Raw genomic sequence first — 21,278 nt, 5'->3', positions numbered from 1 at the left:
TCACAAATTATTATACTTTGTTATAGTTTTGCTATTTAACATTGAATTCAATTGGCTTATATTTTTATTGCACCTTGGAAATCTATTTAAGTAAACCAAAAGAGACTTTTAATTGCATCACATTCACCAATCAAATTTGTCAGAAAGTATTTTTGCTATTTAAATTTATCTTTGAAAAATCTCAGAAGAAAATAATTGTGCAATTAACAATAGGAATCATCTTTTTAATATTAATAAAACATATATAGTACTTTATTTTAAATGTAACTACAAATTTTATTTTAATTTCTGGGATTTAAAATTATTTATCAGACTACTTCCTAAATAAATAATATTTGAATCAGCTAATTTTTTGCACCATTAATATTTTTTACTTTTTTACAAGTATTTCAGTTATATTTAAGGTACATCATGTCAATGAATTAGAGCAATTCCCCATCACCAGTGTTGACCTCCCTTTACCCCTGTTCCCAGCATGCATCCCATACTTCCCCCCTTGGTCCCCTGGACTGCTAGTGGAGCTGATTCCCTTTGTATATAACTTGTTGTAGATCTTAATTCTGTTGTCATTGACTTTGTCAATTTGTCAATTCTGTTGTCATTAACTTTGGATTTGGTATTTAGGCCTGATCATTATTTATTTCCACTCAATGTTCATGTGACTGTTTGCTCCTGGTATCATTGACTCCCCCCACCCTTAATTTATTAAGCAGAACAAGATAGTTAAAATTCTGTGCTTTTGTTGGAAAAAAACTGGGAGGAGTTCATCTAGGAGCTATCAATATCAATTTAAAAAGAAATAAAAGGGGGAAAAGAGAAATAATGAATATTGAACAACAACACACACAAAAAAAGGAAGAAAAACTGGTGAGGTGAGGTTTTGTGATTTTTTCCATGGGTACAGTAAGTATTGGGGAAATTAAAAAGGGAATTTTCTTGGCCTAAGAGATACAAGGTTTCTCCATCCTTGAAGCATAGTCATGGCAACAACTACAGTCTCTGGATATCCTCATTATCGAACCCCAAGGTCTTTTATGTGCACTATTGATATTTTATGTAGAAATTGCTTCCAAATTGTTTAACTCTTAATAAGGCAGTTGTGGTTTCTATAGTGGATGCTAAGATTTACATCACATGTCTTTTTTTCTAAAACAGACATTGAACAACCATGTTGAACATCTTGGAAATAACTATTAAATAACAATTGTATATGGATTGAATCTTACAGGAATTTTTCACATATAGCTCTATACTTTGTTTACCTAACTTAGTCCAAACCAACCCAGTGCCTCACGAATATTCCATGAATTTTCTTGAATGAATAAAATGTAAATAATAGAACCAATACTTGGCCTAGTTCGCATTTCAAGTCACATGCTTTTTCTAGCAACATAGTTACATTCTTTGCTAGGACTTAGTGATGGTACAGAGGTAGTCTGCTATTTGTCTCTAACTGTAAAACTTTAAATATGTTATCTTCACCACAGAATTGAAATATAAATGCACTGTGAATTTCACAGATTTGGGAAATATAAGAATGAAAAACTTTCTCTTGAGAGTTCTGCTGTGGTGAACTGGGTCACATTATATCAAAGCTCAACTGTTACTACAGGCAAAGATCTATACCAAAGAACAGCACTAAGCCCACAGGTTTCTTATATCGTAGGATATACACCTGTGTGTCCGGCCTTCCTTCATTCCTTCTTTGCTTCCTTCCTTCCATTCTTCATTGTTTTCCTCCTTCCCTTTCTCCTTCACTCCTTTCCTTCCTCCCTCCCTCCCTCCACCTATCTCTTCCTCCTTCCTTCCTTCCTTCCTTCCTTCCTTCCTTCCTTCCTTCCTTCCTTCCTTCCTTCCTTTCTTCCTTCCTTCCTTCCTCCCTCCCTCCCTTCCTTCCTCCCTCCTTCCCTCCCTCCCTCCCTCACTCCCTTCCTTCCTCCCTCCCTCCCTCCCTCACTCCCTTCCTCCCTCCCTCCTTCCCTCCCTCCCTCCCTTCCTTCCTCCCTCCCTTCCTCCCTCCCTCCCTTCCTTCCTCCCCCCCTCCCTTCCTTCCTCCCTCCCTCCCTTCCTCCCTCCCTCCCTCCCTTCCTTCCTCCCTCCCTCCCTTCCTTCCTCCCTCCCTCCCTTCCTTCCTCCCTCCCTCCCTCCCTCCCTCCCTCCCTTCCTTCCTCCCTCCCTCCCTCCCTTCCTTCCTCCCTCCCTCCCTTCCTTCCTCCTTCCCTCCCTCCCTCCCTCCCTCCCTCCCTTCCTTCCTTCCTTCATTCCTCCCACCCTCCCTTACTCCCTCCCTCCCTCCCTCCCTTCCTCCCTCCCTTCCTTCCTCCCTCCCTCCCTCCCTTCCTCCCTCCCTCCCTCCCTCCCTTCCTTCCTTCCTTCCTTTGTTTCTTAATGTGATTTACAAAATTATTGATAATTGACTTTTCTGCATATGTTCCAACTCAAATCCCATCCGCATAGTTCACATTCCTCCAATAACCCTAGGCTTCCTATCCTTCCCCATTCTGTTTCCTAAACAGGCATAATTTTTTTTTTTATTGAATGGTTGTACTTAAATTTCATGGTTGTAGTAGTGTTAGCTCTAGTGATTTAAATTTATACAGATACCTCGCCTTTACATCAAAGGTGAGTCAAAGATCTTTGACCCTTGTCCCTGCATGTCATTCTCCCTTATTCATTTCTCTTATAGTCTATCATATTTATTTAATTTGGGAGGCCACACCAGATGATACTCAGGGGTTACTCACTATGCACTCAGAAATCGCTCTTAGCTTGGGGGACCATATGGGACACTGGTGAATCAAACCTTAGTTTGTCCTAGTCCTACATTAGCTCAAGGCAGAGATACCTTACTGCTAGCACCACTGCTCTGGCTCTTTTCTTTCTTTTTCTTTCTTTCTTTCTTTCTTTCTTTCTTTTTTCTCTTTTTTCTTTCTTTCTTTTCTTCTTCTTCTTTCTTTCTTCTTTCTTTCTTTCTTTCTTTCTTTCTTTCTTTCTTTCTTTCTTTCTTTCTTTCTTTCTTCTCTTCTTTCTTCTTCTTCTTTTTCTTTCTTTTTCTTTCTTTCTTTCTTTTCTTTCTTCTTTCTTTCTTTCTTTCTTTCTTCTTCTTCTTTCTTTCTTTTTTCTTTTCTTTCTTTTTTTTCTTTTCTTTCTTTTCTTCTTTCTTTCTTTCTTTCTTTCTTTCTTTCTTTCTTTCTTCTTTCTTTCTTTCTCTCTCTCTTTTTCTCTTTCTTTCTTTCTCTCTCTCTTTCTTTTTCTTTCTTTCTTCTTTCTTTCTTTCTTTCTTTCTTTCTTCTTTCTTTCTTCTTTCTTTCTCTTCTCTTTCTTCTTTCTTCTTTCTTTCTTTCTTCTTTCTTTCTCTCTCTCTCTTTTTCTCTCACTCTTTCTTTCTTTCTCTCTCTCTTTCTCTTTCTTTCTTTTTTCTTTCTTTCTTTCTTTCTTTTCTTTTTCTTTTTCTTTTCTTTCTTTCTTCTTTCTTTCTTTCTTTCTTTTCTTTCTTTCTTTCTTTCTTTCTTTCTTTCTTTCTTTCTTTCTTTCTTTCTTTCTTCTTTCTTTCTTTCTTTCTTTCTTCATAATTTTTGGCCACACCTGGTGATGCTCAGGGATTATTCCTGGCTACGCATTCAGAAATAGCTCCTGTCTTGGGAGACCATATGGAACACGAGGGATTGAACCGTTGTCTGTCCTGGATCAACTGCATGCAAAGCAAATGCCCTACTGCTGCACCATCGCTGTGGCCCTATTTATCTTTTTTATTTATTTTATTTCTAAAATTTTACTTTTTGCATATGGTCATCAGAAAAGTCCTTTCTCTGTTTGTGAATAATCTGGAGGGGGGATATTGTAAACTACGTAGCCTTACTGATATAGTCATTCATTACCAAGCCTATATAGCAGTTAGGATGAGGAGGGGAAGACCTAATAAGTGTTATCATTAACTTTGCTATCATTTCCACCCTCTATCCCACCACACACACCCACGATCTTATTATTGATTATTGCAAATCACTCTGGTGATTCTTGGCATCAATGTTCATAGAATCACCAAAGTCCCACCCAGCAGGTACAAGATAATGAAGTGCTAGAGGCCAAACTCAGAGTCTAGCATATCCCAATAAAATATTCTACAATTTGAGTTATCTCCCCAGGTCCCATTCTCCATCTCTTTAAATAATTCATCTCTTGCTTCAGTCTAAGCATCTCTAGAATATTTTTCTTTTTATTCCCGCTCATTTTATTTCCCCTTCTCTTTCCCTTTTCACTGGGGGAGGAGTATTTTGAAATATTTTCAATGGGTGGATTGGTGTGGGAAACAGACCATATTCTGCTATACCCAAGGATATATTGTTGGATTTTTGCTCAACAATCACTTCTTGCTCATCTCGGGGACATTTTATAGTACAGAAAATAAATTAGAGTCAGCTGCATGCAAGGTAAGGACCTTAAACCCTATACTGTCTCCCTGGTCCTCCTTTCCCTTCCTTTTACTTCTTTTCCTTAATTTACTTCCTTTTTGTTTGTCCTTTCTTTAATTCTATCTAAGAGTATCACTGCTCACTGGAAGAGAATGAGCATCAACTTTTGCTTCTCTTAAGCTTATTCTGTAATTCTCATTTGTTACACTTATTTACTTGCGCAAAAATGCTGAGTGAAAAAAAAAAAGCTGAGTGGCTGCAACTTCCATTGCATTGACCGAATACAATAGCTTCAGATCAAAACACAATTTATGCATGGGTGTTGATTTTAAAACTAAAATTCACTGATGAAAGTACATAAATAATGACAGTATTGGCTAGTGATATGCCAATAGTGCATTCAGGATGAAATTTAGTCAAACTCTCATGGCATTTTTTATGGTCAAATTAAATTTGAGTAAATCCTAAATAACCACTAGAGTTTGAATATAGAGTGATAACAAATACTATTCTAGGTTGCAGTAAAGGTATGGTAGAGGACAGAGTGGTATAAGTCAAAGGATTGAGTTCAGGTTCATATTTAACCGGCCTAGATTAACTGCAAGAATGGGTGACAGAATCCTCCCCCACATATTTCCTGAGAATCCTGAGAGAGATGAAGGAGAAAAAGAAGTAGTAGTAGTAGTAGTAGTAGTAGTAGTAGTAGTAGAAGAAGAAGAAGAAGAAGAAGAAGAAGAAGAAGAAGAAGAAGAAGAAGAAGAAGAAGAAAAAGAAGAAGAAGAAGAACACTAACAAGAAGGAAGAGGAGTAAGAGAAAAAAGAAGAAGAGGAAGAGGAGGAGAAGGAAGAAGAAAAGGAGAAGAGGAAGAAGAAAAGGAGGACAAGAAGAAGAAGAAGAAGAAGAAGAAGAAGAAGAAGAAGAAGAAGAAGAAGAAGAAGAAGAAGAAGAAGAAGAAGAAGAAGAAGAAGAAGAAGAAGAAGGAAAGTGCTATAGAGACAATTTGGGGGTGGGGAATGGAGAAGACAGGAGGGAAATGAGAAATTGGTAGTGAAATGAACACTGGTAAAGGGAAAGATGTTGGAACATTGTATGGCTGAAACACAAATATTTACAACTTCTAAACTATCTCATGTTAATTTAATAAAATTTTTAAATAAATGGATGTGGCTGGAGCAGTGTCATAAGCTGTTCGGATCACCCCTGCTTCCCATATGGTCCCCCAAGCCAGGAGTGATTTCTGAGCATATAGCCAGTAGTAACCCCTGAGTGTCATTGGTAGTGGCCCAAAAGCAAATAAATAAATAAATATACAATTGAATAAATGAACAATGATAACAACAAAAATCTATGGCTACTTTTACTGAAAATGGGGAGGTCTACTCCCAAGTAGTACTCGTGAGGGACTGGGGCAACTGCAATTCTTGGCCGATCAGGACAATGAGTCCAAGAACTAGAAGGTACAATGCTATTTTGGCCCTCTGGATACTTGATCACCCTGGTTATGTTGGGGCCCACCAGGACACATGATGGTGTTCAGTGTACCATGGTAGTACCATAAGTTGAACCATGTGTTACACACTAGGCATGTATCCTGATTCTTATATTATGCACCTGAAATATAAAATTACATACGGAAAAAGAAGACAGACATTCTTCTTCAAATTTATTTTATTATTCAGTTGAGATACTATTATTTAAACCATTTAGTCTAGTTCACATACATAAACAATGATAAAGACATGCATTAGTAAGAATTTTTATTAGTACATAAACATACTAGATCTGGAGCATGAAAAGAACAAACATATGTGGCTAGAGTAGGCTCAAAATATTCATTAGCCAAAATGTACCTGTGTTTCTAATTTAAATTTATAATTAAGATAGCATTTACTCTGAGAAGCAAAAAACTGAACAGAAGAAGGAAGAATTGTGGATGGACAATAAACCAGTAAAATTTTAGCCGTAGCCAAAGACTTTTGCTTTGACACATTCTAAGTCAAGTTTTTCCATTAGATAATTTAATTTATAAACCAGTATAACAACTCAATGAAGCCCTTACTAATACTATTTCATACTTTGGGGAGGATGAGAATCACGCTTAGTAATTACTTAGTGATTACTCCTAGCTCTGTGCTTAGGGGTCACACTGATCACACTCCTGACAGTGCTTAGGGGACCATAGAGGTGCTTGATATCAAATTGGAAACAGCAAAGAACAAGGCAACTGCCTTTTCCTTTGCTATCTCTTGGCCTTATACCATGCTTTTTGCATAGTGGCATAAAAAATCTAATACTAGTTTTGTTTATATATTTATTTATTTTGGATGTTCCATTATTCCTCAATGTAGGCACTGTCCAAATATTTCTCTGAGAACAAAGAAATTACATATATATAACAAATTATTTCATTTTTACAATGAGCATAATTGAAATTCTCATTTTCTATTCAAGTATCACTGCATTTTTTGCCTTCTCTCTATACATTAAATTTTTAAATAGAATACAATTTCTCATTAACATAATCACATAGGATGCATTCAGGACAAAAATAAGATCATGAATAATTTTTTGTTTGTTTTTAGCCTACAGTTGGCAGTGCTCAGGAGTTATTATTGGCTCAGCACTCAGGAATTTCTCCTGGTGGGTTCAGGGGAGATTTTGAGATGCCAGGAAATGAACCCAGGGTTAGCCATGTACAAGGCAAATTCTTGTCCACTGTATTGTTCTGGCCCCAGTAAATTTATTTTAATAATTCAAATGTCTTTAAGTAAGCTATTTTAGTGTACACTGTAAAATGTAAGATATATACATATTGCATATAAAAATTACATTTTATATGAATGCTCATTTGTATGTTTAAAAACATTTGTTGAAAATCGACTGTGATATTTAATTATGTCAAAATATGTTCATTTACTATTAGTCTTTTGTTGTTTTGTTGATGCTTCAGAGTATTTACAGAATAAACAAATATTAGCATATTTATTATCAAAATTGCTTTATCTTTCCCTAAAATTCAAAATCCATTCACCAGAAATGCATAAAGTTGGGTGAATCATCTGATCTGGAATGATTCACCCCCATGAAAAAATAAATATGATGTAGAAATAAATAGTTTGTAGCAAAATATAAAGGTATAACCATTTGTGAAATAAATATCATGGTTTCAATTTTCTTTATTCTTTCATGTAATCTAGTAAATAATTTTTTTGGCTGCCAACAGGGTGTTCTTCAGAAGCATCGCCACTGTCATAGGTCCTACACCTCCTGGTACTGGAGTGATAAAGCTGGCCTTCTTTTTAACAGCTGATGGAAGAAACAAAGTAGATATAATTACTTTTGATTCTCTGAAATCTTACTCCAAACATATACAACTGTTAAAAGATAAACAAAGGCAAATTAAAAATTGGAAGAGTTCATCTGAGCATTTATCTACTTGTATTAAGAAGTGCAATAATAATTTTCAGGCACAAAAGAGAAAAAAGCTGGAAGTTACAGCTCACCTCATGAAGCTCACCGCAAACAGGGATGAGTTTAGTTAGAGAAATAACTACGTTTTGAACTATCCTAATAATGAGAATGTATGAGGGAAATAGAAAGCCTGTCTAGAGTACAGGCAGGGGTTGGGTGGGGAGGAGGGAGATTTTGGACATTGGTGATGGGAATGTTGCACTGGTGATGGGTGGTGTTCTTTACATCAATTAAACCCAAATACAATCATGTATGTAGTAAAGTTGGTTAATAAAAAAAAAAAACTACAGAAATATAAGATATGGTCCACAGCAGGAGACTGAGCGGCAGCGGGTCATTAAATGGGAAAGTAAAGTGAACATGCGTGAAACTTTATCAGGAACAGTGTTGTAAATCATGAGACCTTATATAATATTAAAATATATGAAAATAAAAACAAAACAAAAATAAAAAAAAATAAGTGCCAAACAGAAAGTGGATAGGAGTGCTCCAATGCACAAGAGCTACAGTAGCAAAGTAAGATACTAATCGGATGTAGCTTAAATTACAATGGTCTGTTTGGAATTGGATCCCCTTTGATTTTGTAAAATTGATTAATTTGTAGGCTTAGATTTTTGTTTGTTTCTTTTGGAGGTACATCAGTTTAGGTTGTATAATAATAGTCAGTTTGTTATGCCCAGCCTCTGTGTTTAGATCAACAAAATACAGTAGAATTTTTTTGCTTGTTTTGGGGCCACACCCGTAACATATAGGGGTTACTCGTGGGGCTCAGAAATCTCTCCTGGCTTGGGAAAACATATGGACACCAGGGATAGAACCCAGGTTCATCCTGCTGTTCAGCTGCGTGAAAGACAAATGCCCTACCGCTGTGCTATATATATAGCTCTGGCCGCATAAATACAGTAGAATTTTTAACATCAAAATGGACTTATAAAAGTTCAAATCATTCTTAGGAAAAGTAGGCTATAAGACACACTCAAAAAAATTCACACTTAGATCAAGATTCTGTGCATATCTACTGATGATAGAAAAACATATAACGTTAGAGATCTAGGTTAAACCTCTAAAGAACTCTATTATTTGTTGAAAATCTATAACCAGTGATACATCCAACTATAGGAATGATCACTGAACAAAGAGTTTGATTGAGCACAGTTAGGTGTGGCCATAAAACAGAGGAAGGAAGGAAGGAAGGAAGGAAGGAAGGAAGGAAGGAAGGAAGGAAGGAAGGAAGGAAGGAAGGAAGGAAGGAAGGAAGGAAGGAAGGAAGGAAGGAAGGAAGGAAGGAAGGAAGGAAGGAAGGAAAGGAGGGAGGGAGGGAGGAAGGGAAAGAAAGAAAAGAAAGCAAAAGAAGAAAGAAATTAGGAGAGAAAGAAAAAGAAAAGAGAAAGCAAAAGAAAATAAAGAGAAAAGTTAAAGAAAGAAAGAAAAAGAAAGAAAGAAAGACGAAAGAAAGAAAGAAAGAAAGAAAGAAAGAAAGAAAGAAAGAAAGAAAGAAAGAAAGAAAGAAAGAAAGAAAGAAAGAAAGAAAGAAAGAAAGAAAGAAAGAAAGAAAGAAAGAAAGAAAGAAAGAAAGAAAGAAAGAAAGAAAAAGAAGAATGAAGGCTACTGAGAATTTGAGCATATTTAATAATGTTTTTGCCACACCCAGTGACCCTCAGGGGTTACTCCTGGCTATGCACTCAGAAATTGCTCCTGGCTTGGGGGACCATATGGGACGCTGGGGGATCGAACCTAGGTCCGTCCTAGGCTTGTGCCAGCAAGGCAGACGCCTTTCCTCTTCTCATAATATTTAAAAATTTAAAAATTCATTGTGTGTGTTTTTGGTTTGGGGGCCACACCTGGTGACGCTTGGGGGTTACTCCTGGCTATGTGCTCAGAAATTGCTCCTGGCTTGGGGGACCATATGGGATGCTGGGGATTGAACTGATCCATCCTGGATCATCAGCATGAAAAGCAAACGCCCTACTGCTGCGCTACCACTCTGGCCCTATTAAATATATTTTAAGAATATTTTTACACCCATAGTATTACAAATGAGTGACTCCAAGCATTAACATACATGTTTCTTGCTTATCATTAAAATAATAACAAAACAAAACTTTTCAAATAACTCAATCACATAATATAGCTTTAATCATAATCTGATGTTATTAATCACATTATATAAATGCATTGCCTTTACAAGTTTGTTTATACATACATTATAAATAGAAATCAAGCAATTCCTTTTAGCTCTTTAATATTATTTTATTACCTCTTCATTATTTAATACTATTTGTGTTGTTTAATATTATTCACCTTATTTAAAATGTACTGCAATATTTTTATAAGCAGACATAATATTTTGTTAGTTGAATAAAGTCCAATTAAGCCTTGAGATATCACATTCAGACAACCCAGTTAGAGTGTGTTATCCTCAGCATCTAACAAAAATAGATAAGGACACTGTGATTTGTAAAATAATCTAGTTTTCCAGAAAGCCCTTCTGCACATGAAGCATGTCTTCTGTTCTACTTTAAACCAACTGGATCTGTGCTGAAGAAACACTAAGCTAAGTCAATAATTATTTTTATATAGCTATGTTTGAATCATTAGTCCTTTCTTCCTTTGCCTTAGCTATCTCTTCTACCTGGAATATTTTTCCACTTTACACAAAGAAGAATCTCATTATTCTATAAAAGTCAATAAAATGGAACTTTATCAAAAACTCATTCTTCTAACAATTATGGTAATTAAATATTCCATATCTTTATTTTCAGCAACTTGTCAATTTTCTTAGACATAGACATAGATGTAAGATACCAGCATGTAGAAGGTAGGAACCAAGCCTTTGTGACGGTTGTTGCTGTCATTTTTAATATTTGTTTTAGGGCCACACCTAGCAATACTCAGGGATAACTCTTGGCTTGGCACTCAAAAAATTTTAATGAATTCTAAAATTAATCAGAGGGCCGGAGCAGTTGTGCAAGTGATAGGGCGCTTGCCTTGTATGCGCTAACCTAGGACAGACCGAGGTTTGATCCCCTAGTGTCCCAATAGTCCCCCATGCCAGGAGAGATTTCTGAGCGCATAGCCAGGAGTAACCCCTGAGAGTCACCAGTGTGGCCCAAAAGCCAAAACCAAAACAAAATAATTAAATTAAATTAATCAGATTGCCATATGAAATAAAATATACATGACTACTATTTTCACTGATAATATATAATAAAGAATTTATAAACAACTATCTTTAAAGTAATAACAAAAGATAAATAGCTATAGAATTATATGTAATTTAAGAATAAAGTACAGATTAAATCTTTAATGGAAAACGAATATTTCACTATCAAGTAGATAAAATTGGTATTATGTTGAGCAAAATGACTCAGAGGGAAAGAAATAGACAAAATGATCACAGTAATTTGTGGGATATAAATAAAATGATAGTATGGTAACAGTACCTAGAGACAATAGATACCAGGGCTAGGAGGACCAGTTTATGGTAGGAAGCTTCCCACAAATAGAGAGTGCAGTTAGGCCAGAGAAGGCACCACTATGACAATGATAATTAGAAATGATCACTCTGGACAAGAACTGGGTACTAAAAGGAAAGAAAGTAATAGGCATGATATCCCTCTCTAACAATATTGCAAACCGCAGTGTTTCAAAGAAAAAAAGGAAGTGAAAGTAAGAGAGAGACAAAGAGAAAGAAAAAAAATGTCTGCTTCATAGGCAAGGATGGGGGAGGGCCGTAGGGAAACTGGAGACATTGGTGGTGGGAAATGTGTACTGGTGAAGGTTGTTAATACATTGCTTGACCAAAACTCAATCATGAATCAGTTTGTTTCTTTGGAAAAAAAAATAACTGATTATTGGGGCCTGAGTTATGGTGCGGAGTGGTGAGGCATCTGCCTTGCCAGTGCTAGCCTAGGAAAGACCTCGGTTCGATACCCCGGGGTCCCATATGGTCCCCCAAACCGGAAGCGATTTCTGAGTGCATAGCCAGGACTAACCCCTGAGCATCACCAGGTGTGGCCCCACCAAAAACAACAACAAAAACTGATTATGAACATCTTTGTAACCATAGGGTTTCAATAAAGTACTTAAACCATTTGGTTACAACAAGCAATTCATTGAGAATAAGATTATATAACTTGGCTTTCAACTTTGTAAGGTGAAGCAATTCAAAATTATGAGTATGCAGGTAAATAGAGAAAACCATAGTGTTAACTGAGTACTTCTATGGATTTTATAAGTATACTATTGGTATTATAGTAAAACTTTAGTAATTAATATTCAATTGCCATTTTTATATCAATTGATGAGGAAAAATGTGCTCACTGAGGTTAAAAGACTTACCACTCACCAAATGGCAAAGGCATAATTCACACCTAGGTTTGAAACATTATATGATTCCATAAATTCTACCCCTTCCCAATGCAACTGTACTGCAATCAACTAAACAAGTAGAAAAAGCCCCAAGAAAAGTACATATGACAAAAATTAAGTGTTCCTCAAAGGGTTAGAATATTCTGAGAAAAAAAGAAAACAAAGAGGAAATGTTTGACATTTGTAATTATCCTACACTTCTACAATAAGTGTTCATAGCTCTACATATTTGGAATTTACATACACAAAGAACTTCAAATTATCAGTTGGTTTTAAACTATTTGAGTTGTTTCCTTCCTGAGAAAGCCAATCAAATAAACCACTACTATGATCAGTTACCATAACCTTTGTCTGTCAAATTATTTTTTTCATAACAAATGATTACTATATTATTTTGTTTCAAAGTGGGGTTTTGGGTAGAGAAAGAGGAATGGGGATAGCCATTGAACTAAATGCTTGCCTGAAATACATAGCAGATGCCTGAATTTCTGCATACTTTCCTAGTAGAATCAAACAAGTTTATTCAGCCTTGCCTATTACTTCCCAGATTATATATTATGTGATAATAATAGGTCTTAATCTGATCTGTACCTTGGTTTCTCTGGACATTCCTAAACACCAGTTGCATCAATATTTAAATTACCCACTAGGCAGAAATTCTTACAGATTATTCAAATTCTTGGTTCAAATAATTTTATAATCTCTGAAGTGAACATAGGTAAAATTGAAGCTTGGAAACATACATGAGGCAAATAGAGAGTGACCAAAAACAAACAAATATGATCTCTGTTTCTTTTCACTAGATTTTATGAGAATCTACCATGTCAAAGAAACCTGTTTACTGATAAATATATCATTTGTTTATGTACATAAAAGGTAGAAAATAAAAGTGAGTGATTTTTATTTCAAGAAAATAACAGCAACCATGTCAGATGAGATGCACTCAGATAAAAATTCTGATTTTTGTGAAAATGCCCCAAAGAGAGAAATCAGATATAAGGACCATAAACATTTATAAAGTGATAGAAAAGCTTCAAAATTTTATTGATGCCCAAAGGAGTAAGAAAATAGGTGAGAACACAATACAGACTTAAGGAATAATCCTAGCATTATTAGAATAATAAAAAACATTAGAATAAATGTTTAGAATTAGAATAAAAACATACACATGATTTTTGGCCCTAACAATGGATCTGTTATAATGTGGGGAGCTTAAAAAAAGTTCATTTAGAATTCAGGGGTCTCAAACTCGCAGCCCGCGGGACGTTTGCGGCCCTCCATACAACATTTTGTGACCCTACCCTAGAGGAATCTTTTTTTTTTGTGTTGTTTTGTTTTAGTTGTTTTAGTTGTTTGGGTCACACCCCCCAATGTTCAAGGCTTACTACTGACTTTTGCACTCAAGGATCACTCTGACTTTGCCTCCTGCGGCCCCCAGGTAAATTGAGTTTGAGATCCCTGATTTAGATAAACCACCTGGTGCAAGAGTTGGGAGACAGGGGTCTGGGGAAGTGTTCACACACAATCTGAACTCAGGTAAGAGCTCAAAAACTAAGTTGTTTCTTTGTCACCAGGGTGTCATATGAATCTATGATAGCTCAAGTTGGTGCCTCCCCCGGGACCTCCCCTGGAGGAGGGTTGATTCCTGGTGCTGGTGCAGGAAACTATGCCAGTTCTAAGGTTAGGATCTGGGGTTCGGGGTTAGACGGTTAGTGTCTGATTATTTGAGATCTAAGATGAGTCCTCATGATAAATGTTCAGGGTGGAAGGAACCCCTGTGTCATCAAATTTGTTTCCATACATAGGATTTATCCCATTTTAGTGTGCCTATGCGAAAAGGAACAATGCTATATTATATTATTGGTGTATTTGGGAGTAAAAATGACAAGCTATACAATCTCTGTGCACTGGTTTTGACCTGAGCTCTTATCTTTAGCAAAACTTTTCTACTAGAATTTCTTACTAAGCAGAACCAAAACAAGAAAAAAAAATGAGTCTAAATATATTAGCAACCCCAATAACAACCTTGCTAAGAACAGTTGCTGGTATAAAAAAAACTTTCTATTCTTTGATCTTCAGGAAGAACTTCTGGAAGGACTCAGGGAACAATATATGGTGCCAGATATCAAAATGGAGTTAGCCACATGCAAGATAAGCATATTGTACTATCTCTCCGGTCCCAGAAATGAAGCTCGGCCATCAACTGTCCAACCTGATTCACGGATCCTAACCTTAAAAACTGGCACACTCCCCTGTACCAGCACCAGGAATCAAACTCTCCCCCAGGTACCACTCTGGGTACCAACTTTTCCAGCATAGGTTTATATGACACCCTGACTTTGAAAAAAACAGCAACAACTTCATCTAAGGGCAGGTTGCCCTACCTCATTACCTAATGGTAATCTGAAATCAGGAAAATCCTCCATCTCAGGATCTGTGCAAAAACTAAGATCTCTAATTACAGAGGACTGACTTTGACAACTGTGACTGAATGGAATGTGTCCTGGAACCATAAAGAAAGATCTTGGGGTTTGACAATTAACATGTCTGGAGCCTGTAGTTGGTCTCATCAACTAAATCAATGATAGAGACACCCAGTATTTCTTAGGCCAAGGGAATTTCCTTTCTAATTTCATCAATATTTACTGCACCTATGGGAAAACAAAAACAAAAACTTACCACTTCTCCCCCCCCCCCTAATTTTTTTAAATTTATTTTTCTTTCTTCTTTTTCTTTTTTTCTTCTTTTAATTTTTTATATTTATAGTTTCTAGACAGGGTTTTTTTTTTTATAAAGAACCATTGAACATGAATCATCTTGTTCTGCCTTATATTTATGTCTTCCTACAAACTGAGAAAAGAAAATTAAAAAAAAAAAGTGGGATGAAACCCAGCGGCCAAGTGGGCCTCAGGATCATAGTGAGAATAAAAAATGATCAGACATAAATACCCAAATCAAAGTCAGTGACAATAGAATGAAGAGAACCAAATTAAAACTATACACAAAAGGGATCTGTTAAACTAGCAGTCCGGGGGGACTAAGTGTGGAGATATGGGAGGCATGCCATGTACTATGGTGGAGGGAGGTCAACACTGGTGGTGGGAATGGCCGTAATTCACTGTATGTGCCTGAAATAAAACTGTGAAAGACTTGTAATTCACACTGGTCTCAATAAAAATTAGAAAATCTAAATAAAATAAAATGTGTAGGTAATAAAAAAGGAAGAAAGTAAGGAAGGGAGGGAGGAAGGAAGGAAGGCAGGAAAAAATGAATGAAAGAAAGAGAAAGAAAGAAAATGAAAAGAAGGAAGGGAGGAGGGAATGATGAAAGAAAGATAAAAGGGAAGAGGATAAAAGGATGGAGGGAAAGAAAAAAGTGTAATGAAAGGGACATCAAGATGGAGAGAAAGGAGAAAGGAAAGAGGGAAAAAAGGAGGGAGGATGGAAGAAAAGAAGGTGATGGAAAGAATGAGGGAAGAAAAAAGGAAAGAAGGAAAGATGGTAGAGGAGAGAGTCAATAAAAGAGGAAGGAGGAAAGAAAAGAAAGAATGAAATGAAGTGTGGAAGGAGGAACAGAAGAGAAGAAAGTAACATAGAAGGAGCAAATGAAGGAGAGTAGGAAGAAATGGGGGAAAGATGAATAGAAAAAATGAGGGAAGGAAAGAAGGGATGAAAAAAGGAAAAGGGAGGGAAGGAAAAAGAGGAAAGGAGGAAAGAATGAATGGAGGGAATGAATGGAGGAAATGAAGGAGGAAAGACAAAATGGAGGAAAAATAAAAGGAAAAAGGCAAGAAAAGAAGGATGGAAGAAAGTATAGGAGGGAAAGGAATCAAGACTGAACAAAGAAGAGAAGAGTGATGAAAGAAGGAAGAAAGAAATGAAGGAAAGAGAAGGAAACATGGAAGGTAAAACAGAGAAGAAAGTCGGCATGGAAGAAGAGAAGGTATGAAGAAAGGAAAAGGCAGGAATGAAGTAGAAAGGAGGAAGGAAGGGTGGAAAGAATGGAGGGAGGAAGAAAAAGAGGGAAGACTAGAGGGACATAAGGAAGGAAATAATGAGAGTCTAGGAAGGAAGGAATGACATAGGGTAAGATTGAGAGGATGGAAGGAAGGAGAGAGGAAATAAGGAGGGAAAAGGGCGCATGGAAGAAGAAATGAAAGGAACAAAGGGGGTAGAAAGGGAGTAGGGAAGAAAAGGACAAAAGGAAAAAGAGAAGAGCAAGAAAGCAAGGATTAAAGGAAGAGAAGAGAAAGGAAGGAGAGAAAGAAGGAAGGGTGGAAGGAAGAAGAGAAGTGTAAGGCATTAGGGTGGAAGGAGGGATGGCAGGAAAAATGGAAGGAAGAATAAAAGAAAGAAAGAGGAAAAGAAAGGAAGGAAGGAAGAAAGAGAGAACAGAATAGAAGAAAATAAAACAGAATGAAGAAGTTAACATTGTTCACATGCCATGAAAAAATTGCTTGTGAAGCATACCAATGGCGACATAAGAGACATTGAATTTCCCTTTAACGACTTAGGTGAAAATAAAGGAGAAATATATCATATTTGTGTCTTAGCACCGATAACCCATGCTTTATGATGGGTGTCTAATTTTTGTGGTCTGTTTTGTTACTTCCTCTGGAAATTCCATTTTTCCTAGTAGTCAAGACTGAGCTTAAAATGCTAAACTCTTCCTAATTCTTTGTGTGCCTGTATGTTTTGCTTTGGGGGTCACACCTGGTGGTGCGCAGAGATGGTGCTGCTGCTGGTACTCCTGGTTCTGTGCTCAGAAAATACTCTTGGCAAGCTCGGGGCACCATATGGGATGCCAGGGATTAAACCCAGGTTGGCTGCAGCAAGGCAAATGCCCCCCCCCCCCCCGCTTTACTATTGCTCCTGCCCTTTTTCCTAATTCTTAGACAACTTTCTGCTTCAGTAGAATATATAGTACAGTTCAGAAATGTTGAAATTTCCCCCATATACTTAATTTTGCTAGTATAATTTGAAAGTTGTGTATTTTGGGAGAGTACAAAGTGTTATTTTATACTTTATAAATCTAAATCTATTTAGGGAGAATAAAAAATCATATCTCAAGCTTCTGTACTGTTGTTTTATATCTCTTTGCAATTGTCCAATTATTTGCTTCTAAGGAATTATGCCATATAGCCCATTTCAGATTTCTAACAAATCTACAACCTAGTATTTAAAACTAACTTCCTTCTGCAAATTTACAGGAGTGGGGGAAATCATGCTTTATGTGCAGCAAGGCAGCAAAAGAAAGTCTTATTTCTCTATGTGAATGTGAATTTAAGTCTACACATGTGTAATTGTCTAAATTAAATGCTTGGCAAATTTCCCCATGCTTCTAAATGCAGGCTATTTAGGCATGATCTCTCAAACATCCACTGTAATGAAGGGGAGTCAAGCTTCAAGAAAATGAAGTTCATGAATAACAACCAGAAAAACCTGACTAGCCTAAGACTGGAGAAATAATATGACTCAGGAGGCAATATGGAAAACATTCTATCTACTTTCTCGTATGGTTAGTATAAAAATAAAACTTAGTGTCATGATGAGCCAGGAAGAGAAAAGGGTGCTTACTCTTACCAGAATGGCTAACCATTAAACTCTATTTTTTTTTTTTTTGACTTTTGGTTTTTGGGTCACACCCAGTAGTGCTCAGGATTACTCCAGGCTCTGTGCCTGGAAATCGCTCTTGGCAGGCTCAGGGGACCATATGGGATGTCAGGATTTGAACCACCGTCCTTCTGCATGCAAGGCAAACACCTTACCTCTATGCTATCTCTCCGGCCCCACCATTAAACTCTTAAAAAGTAACAAGGTTCGTGCCCACCCAGGGAAGCCAAAAAAAAAAAAAAAAAGTAACAAGGACTCAGTTGCTTCAAAGCAACTTACTATGCTTTCTCTTGATTTAATTACTTGGTTGCTGGAGGTTTCATTTTATTTATTTATTTTTTTACAACCAGAGTGGCTATCAACGAGTAAATGTGTGATACATATTAAATATACATATCATAATATTTCTAAATCATAAAGGACTTAATTTTGCTTTGTTATTAATTATAAAATATTGGCAAGTTACAAACAGATGTATTGTTGATTTTACGTTTACATTGTTACACACCACCCTTCTTTCTTCCTTTCTTTCTTTCTTTCTCTCTTTCTCTCTTTCTTTTTCTTTTTCTTTTCTTTTCTTTTCTTTTCTTTTTTTTTTATTTTTGGGTCACACCCGGCGGTTCTCAGGGGTTACTCCTGGCTGTCTGCTCAGAAATAGCTTCTGGCAGGCACGGGGGACCATATGGGACACCTGGATTCGAACCAACCACCTTTGGTCCTGGATCGGCTGCTTGCAAGGCAAACGCCACTGTGCTATCTCTCTGGGCCCTCTTTCTTTTTCTTTCTCTCTTTCTCTCTTTCTCTCTCTCTCTCTTCTTTCTCTTTCTCTCTCTTCTTTCTTTCTTTCTTTCTTTCTTTCTTTCTTTCTTTCTTTCTTCTTCCTTCCTTCCTTCCTTCCTTCCTTCCTTCCTTCCTTCCTTCCTTCCTTCCTTCCTTCCTTTCTTCTTTCTTTCTTTCTTTCTTTCTTTCTTTCTTTCTTTCTTTCTTTTCTTTCTTTCTTTCTTTCTTTCTTTCTTTCTTTCTTTCTTTCTTTCTTTCTTTCTTTCTTTCTTTCTCTCTTCTTTCCTTCCTTCCTTCCTTCCTTCCTTCCTTCCTTCCTTCCTTCCTTCCTTTTTTCTTTCTTTTCTTTCTTGGAGGTTTTAGAAGTTTTCTCCATATATCAAGGCAATTTCATACAAATTATGCTGACTTTGAGAGATCAGTGAACTGGACTTAGAAAAGTGTTCCTTACCTGTTATGTCATCTGTCTGTTTGTGTGTAGAGGCTAAACATTTAAAATTGAGTTTACAGGGGCCGGAGAGATAACATGGAGGTAGGGCATTTGCCTTAAATGCAGAAGGATGGTAGTTCTAATCCTGACATCTCTTATAGTCCTCTGAGCCTGGCAGGAGCTTATTTCTGAGTATAGAGCCAGGAATAACCCCTAAGCACTGCCGGGTGTGACCCAAAAACCAAAAAAAAAAAAAAAAAGTTTATTACCTGTTTTATTTGCCTTTATCTCTATAGTAAATCATATTTAGATATATTGCAATAGTTTTCAGAGACAAAAGAGCGGAGGGCTGGAAGTTACAGCCCACTTCATGAACCTCAGCACAAAGAGTGATGAGTTTAGTTAGAGAAATAACTACACTGCGAACTATCCTAACAATGAGAATGTATGAAGGAAATAGAAAGCCTGTCTAGAGTACAGGTGGGGGTGGGATGGGGAGGGGAGGATCTTTGGGACCTTGGTGGTGGGAATGTTGCACTGGTGATGGGGGGTGTCCTTTTATATTACTGAAACCCAACCACAATCATGTTTGTAACCAACGTGTTTAAATAAAAAATATTATTTAAAAAAAAAGTCACCCAGATCATATCACCCAAGGCTTTTAATGGGAGCTAAAAAGAAAATCAATCATCTGGTTGCCTAGTGAAAGTATGAACTTGAACTTGTTTGCTCTCTGTAACTATGGCCAACTAGTAGAACCGCCTTTCTGACCTTGGATCTCATGTTTCTGTGTAGATAGTAATATGGGTCATTGTGCTAATTCTAGTAATGCCTAAAAAACGCATGCCTTTCAAGAGTTATTTCAGCAAAATTATTATTTATTACTGCTACCACTCAATTCTTTTTCTTCCTCAAATCTTTCTCCTTTTTGTCTCTAACCAATTAACATCCCTATTTGCATTTGTAAATCTATAGATTAAGTGGATTATCTGCTAATATATTCCAAAGCTTTTGGTAGGTACTTAATCTCAGCCATCAGCTATAATTGACCAAAATTATCAGAAATAAAATGTTCCTCCTGAAGAAATTTGTATTTTAATAAGGATCCCTGAGACATATCTATAAATAAATAAGCCTTCATTCTAAGTACAAAAGAAGAAATACTCAACGGAATGAGGTCTTCAGCTTATTCCTATGGCTGCTTATTTGAAGCTTCAACTTTCATAAAGTTACAGCATTCAAACGCAAATACTTTCTGGTAAATGATTACATTTATAAAGGTTGAACTGATTTCAAGGACTGAATTTCCCATGAGCATCTTGTGTCTATCATTGGCAACAAAGAGACTACTAGTGAGCCTCACTTGTTCTATTTGTAGAAATAATAACCTCGTTGAGGTGCTGTGATTATAGTATTATAAGGTTAATCCAAGAGAGGTTTTGTCATTTTCATCAAAATTTTCAAAATGATTAGAAGATATAACCTCTGAGCTAAAGTATAAGTTATTCAGTTTTACTAATTTCAGCTTGGGGGCTACTTTATTACAATCTATCATAAAAAGATGTTTTGAGTCATATTCACAGAAATACTTTTCTGTGGACTGAATATGTATATGTTCCACCTCCCCCAGAATCAAATGTTGAAATCCTAATAATGTTTAATGTGATGGTATTTAGGGATAGTATCTTTAGGTGGCTATTGGGGTGAGGATAGAAACTTTATTAATAGTACTAATGCCCTTATTAAAAAAAAAAGTCCAGGAGCTCTCTTGCTCCGTAAGTCATGTGTAGATACAAGAAGTTAGCTATAGTAAGCAAATGGGTCTTCACCAGGATCCAAGTATAATTACACCATGATCTTGCACTCCCAGTATCCAGAATTATAAGAAATAAATTATTGTTGTTTATACCACTCAGTCTGTTGTAATTTGTTAAAGTAGCCCAAACTAACTAAGATACATATCATCCAATTAAATGATTAACACTGAAAACTGGGAAGGCAAGGAGTCATTTTAATTTGAATGTTTATAATGTCACAGATTAATAGTCCTAGAAAAGTGCCATAGTTCAAAACTAGTTATATTACTTAGAAATTGTTAATACCTTCTTATTTTCCCATCTATACAACATGCACTTGGGAGTAATTTATGTAAAAACTACTTCCAAAGTCAGTTTATTTAAACATATAATCTTATGGCTATA

At 36.4% G+C, this 21,278-nt stretch overlaps 1 protein-coding gene across 1 annotated transcript in view; it reads right to left on the bottom strand.

Annotated features, from left to right (window-relative positions):
• Positions 1–7,366: 7,366 nt before the first annotated feature.
• The window catches only part of MTHFD2L (methylenetetrahydrofolate dehydrogenase (NADP+ dependent) 2 like), a 110,912-nt gene continuing 97,000 nt past the window's right edge, over positions 7,367–21,278 (bottom strand). Inside the window, exon 8 of the mRNA XM_049789919.1 lies at positions 7,367–7,719. Within this exon, the coding sequence (XP_049645876.1) occupies positions 7,607–7,719 (113 nt within the window). The 3' untranslated portion in view covers positions 7,367–7,606. The remainder of the gene's footprint in view (positions 7,720–21,278) is intronic.

The sequence above is a fragment of the Suncus etruscus genome, chromosome 16, assembly GCF_024139225.1.
Source record: "Suncus etruscus isolate mSunEtr1 chromosome 16, mSunEtr1.pri.cur, whole genome shotgun sequence".
In the NCBI taxonomy this organism is placed as follows: Eukaryota; Metazoa; Chordata; class Mammalia; order Eulipotyphla; family Soricidae; genus Suncus; species Suncus etruscus.
Note: the sequence above shows the minus strand (reverse complement) of the source record. Positions and strands in the feature narration are given on the sequence as shown.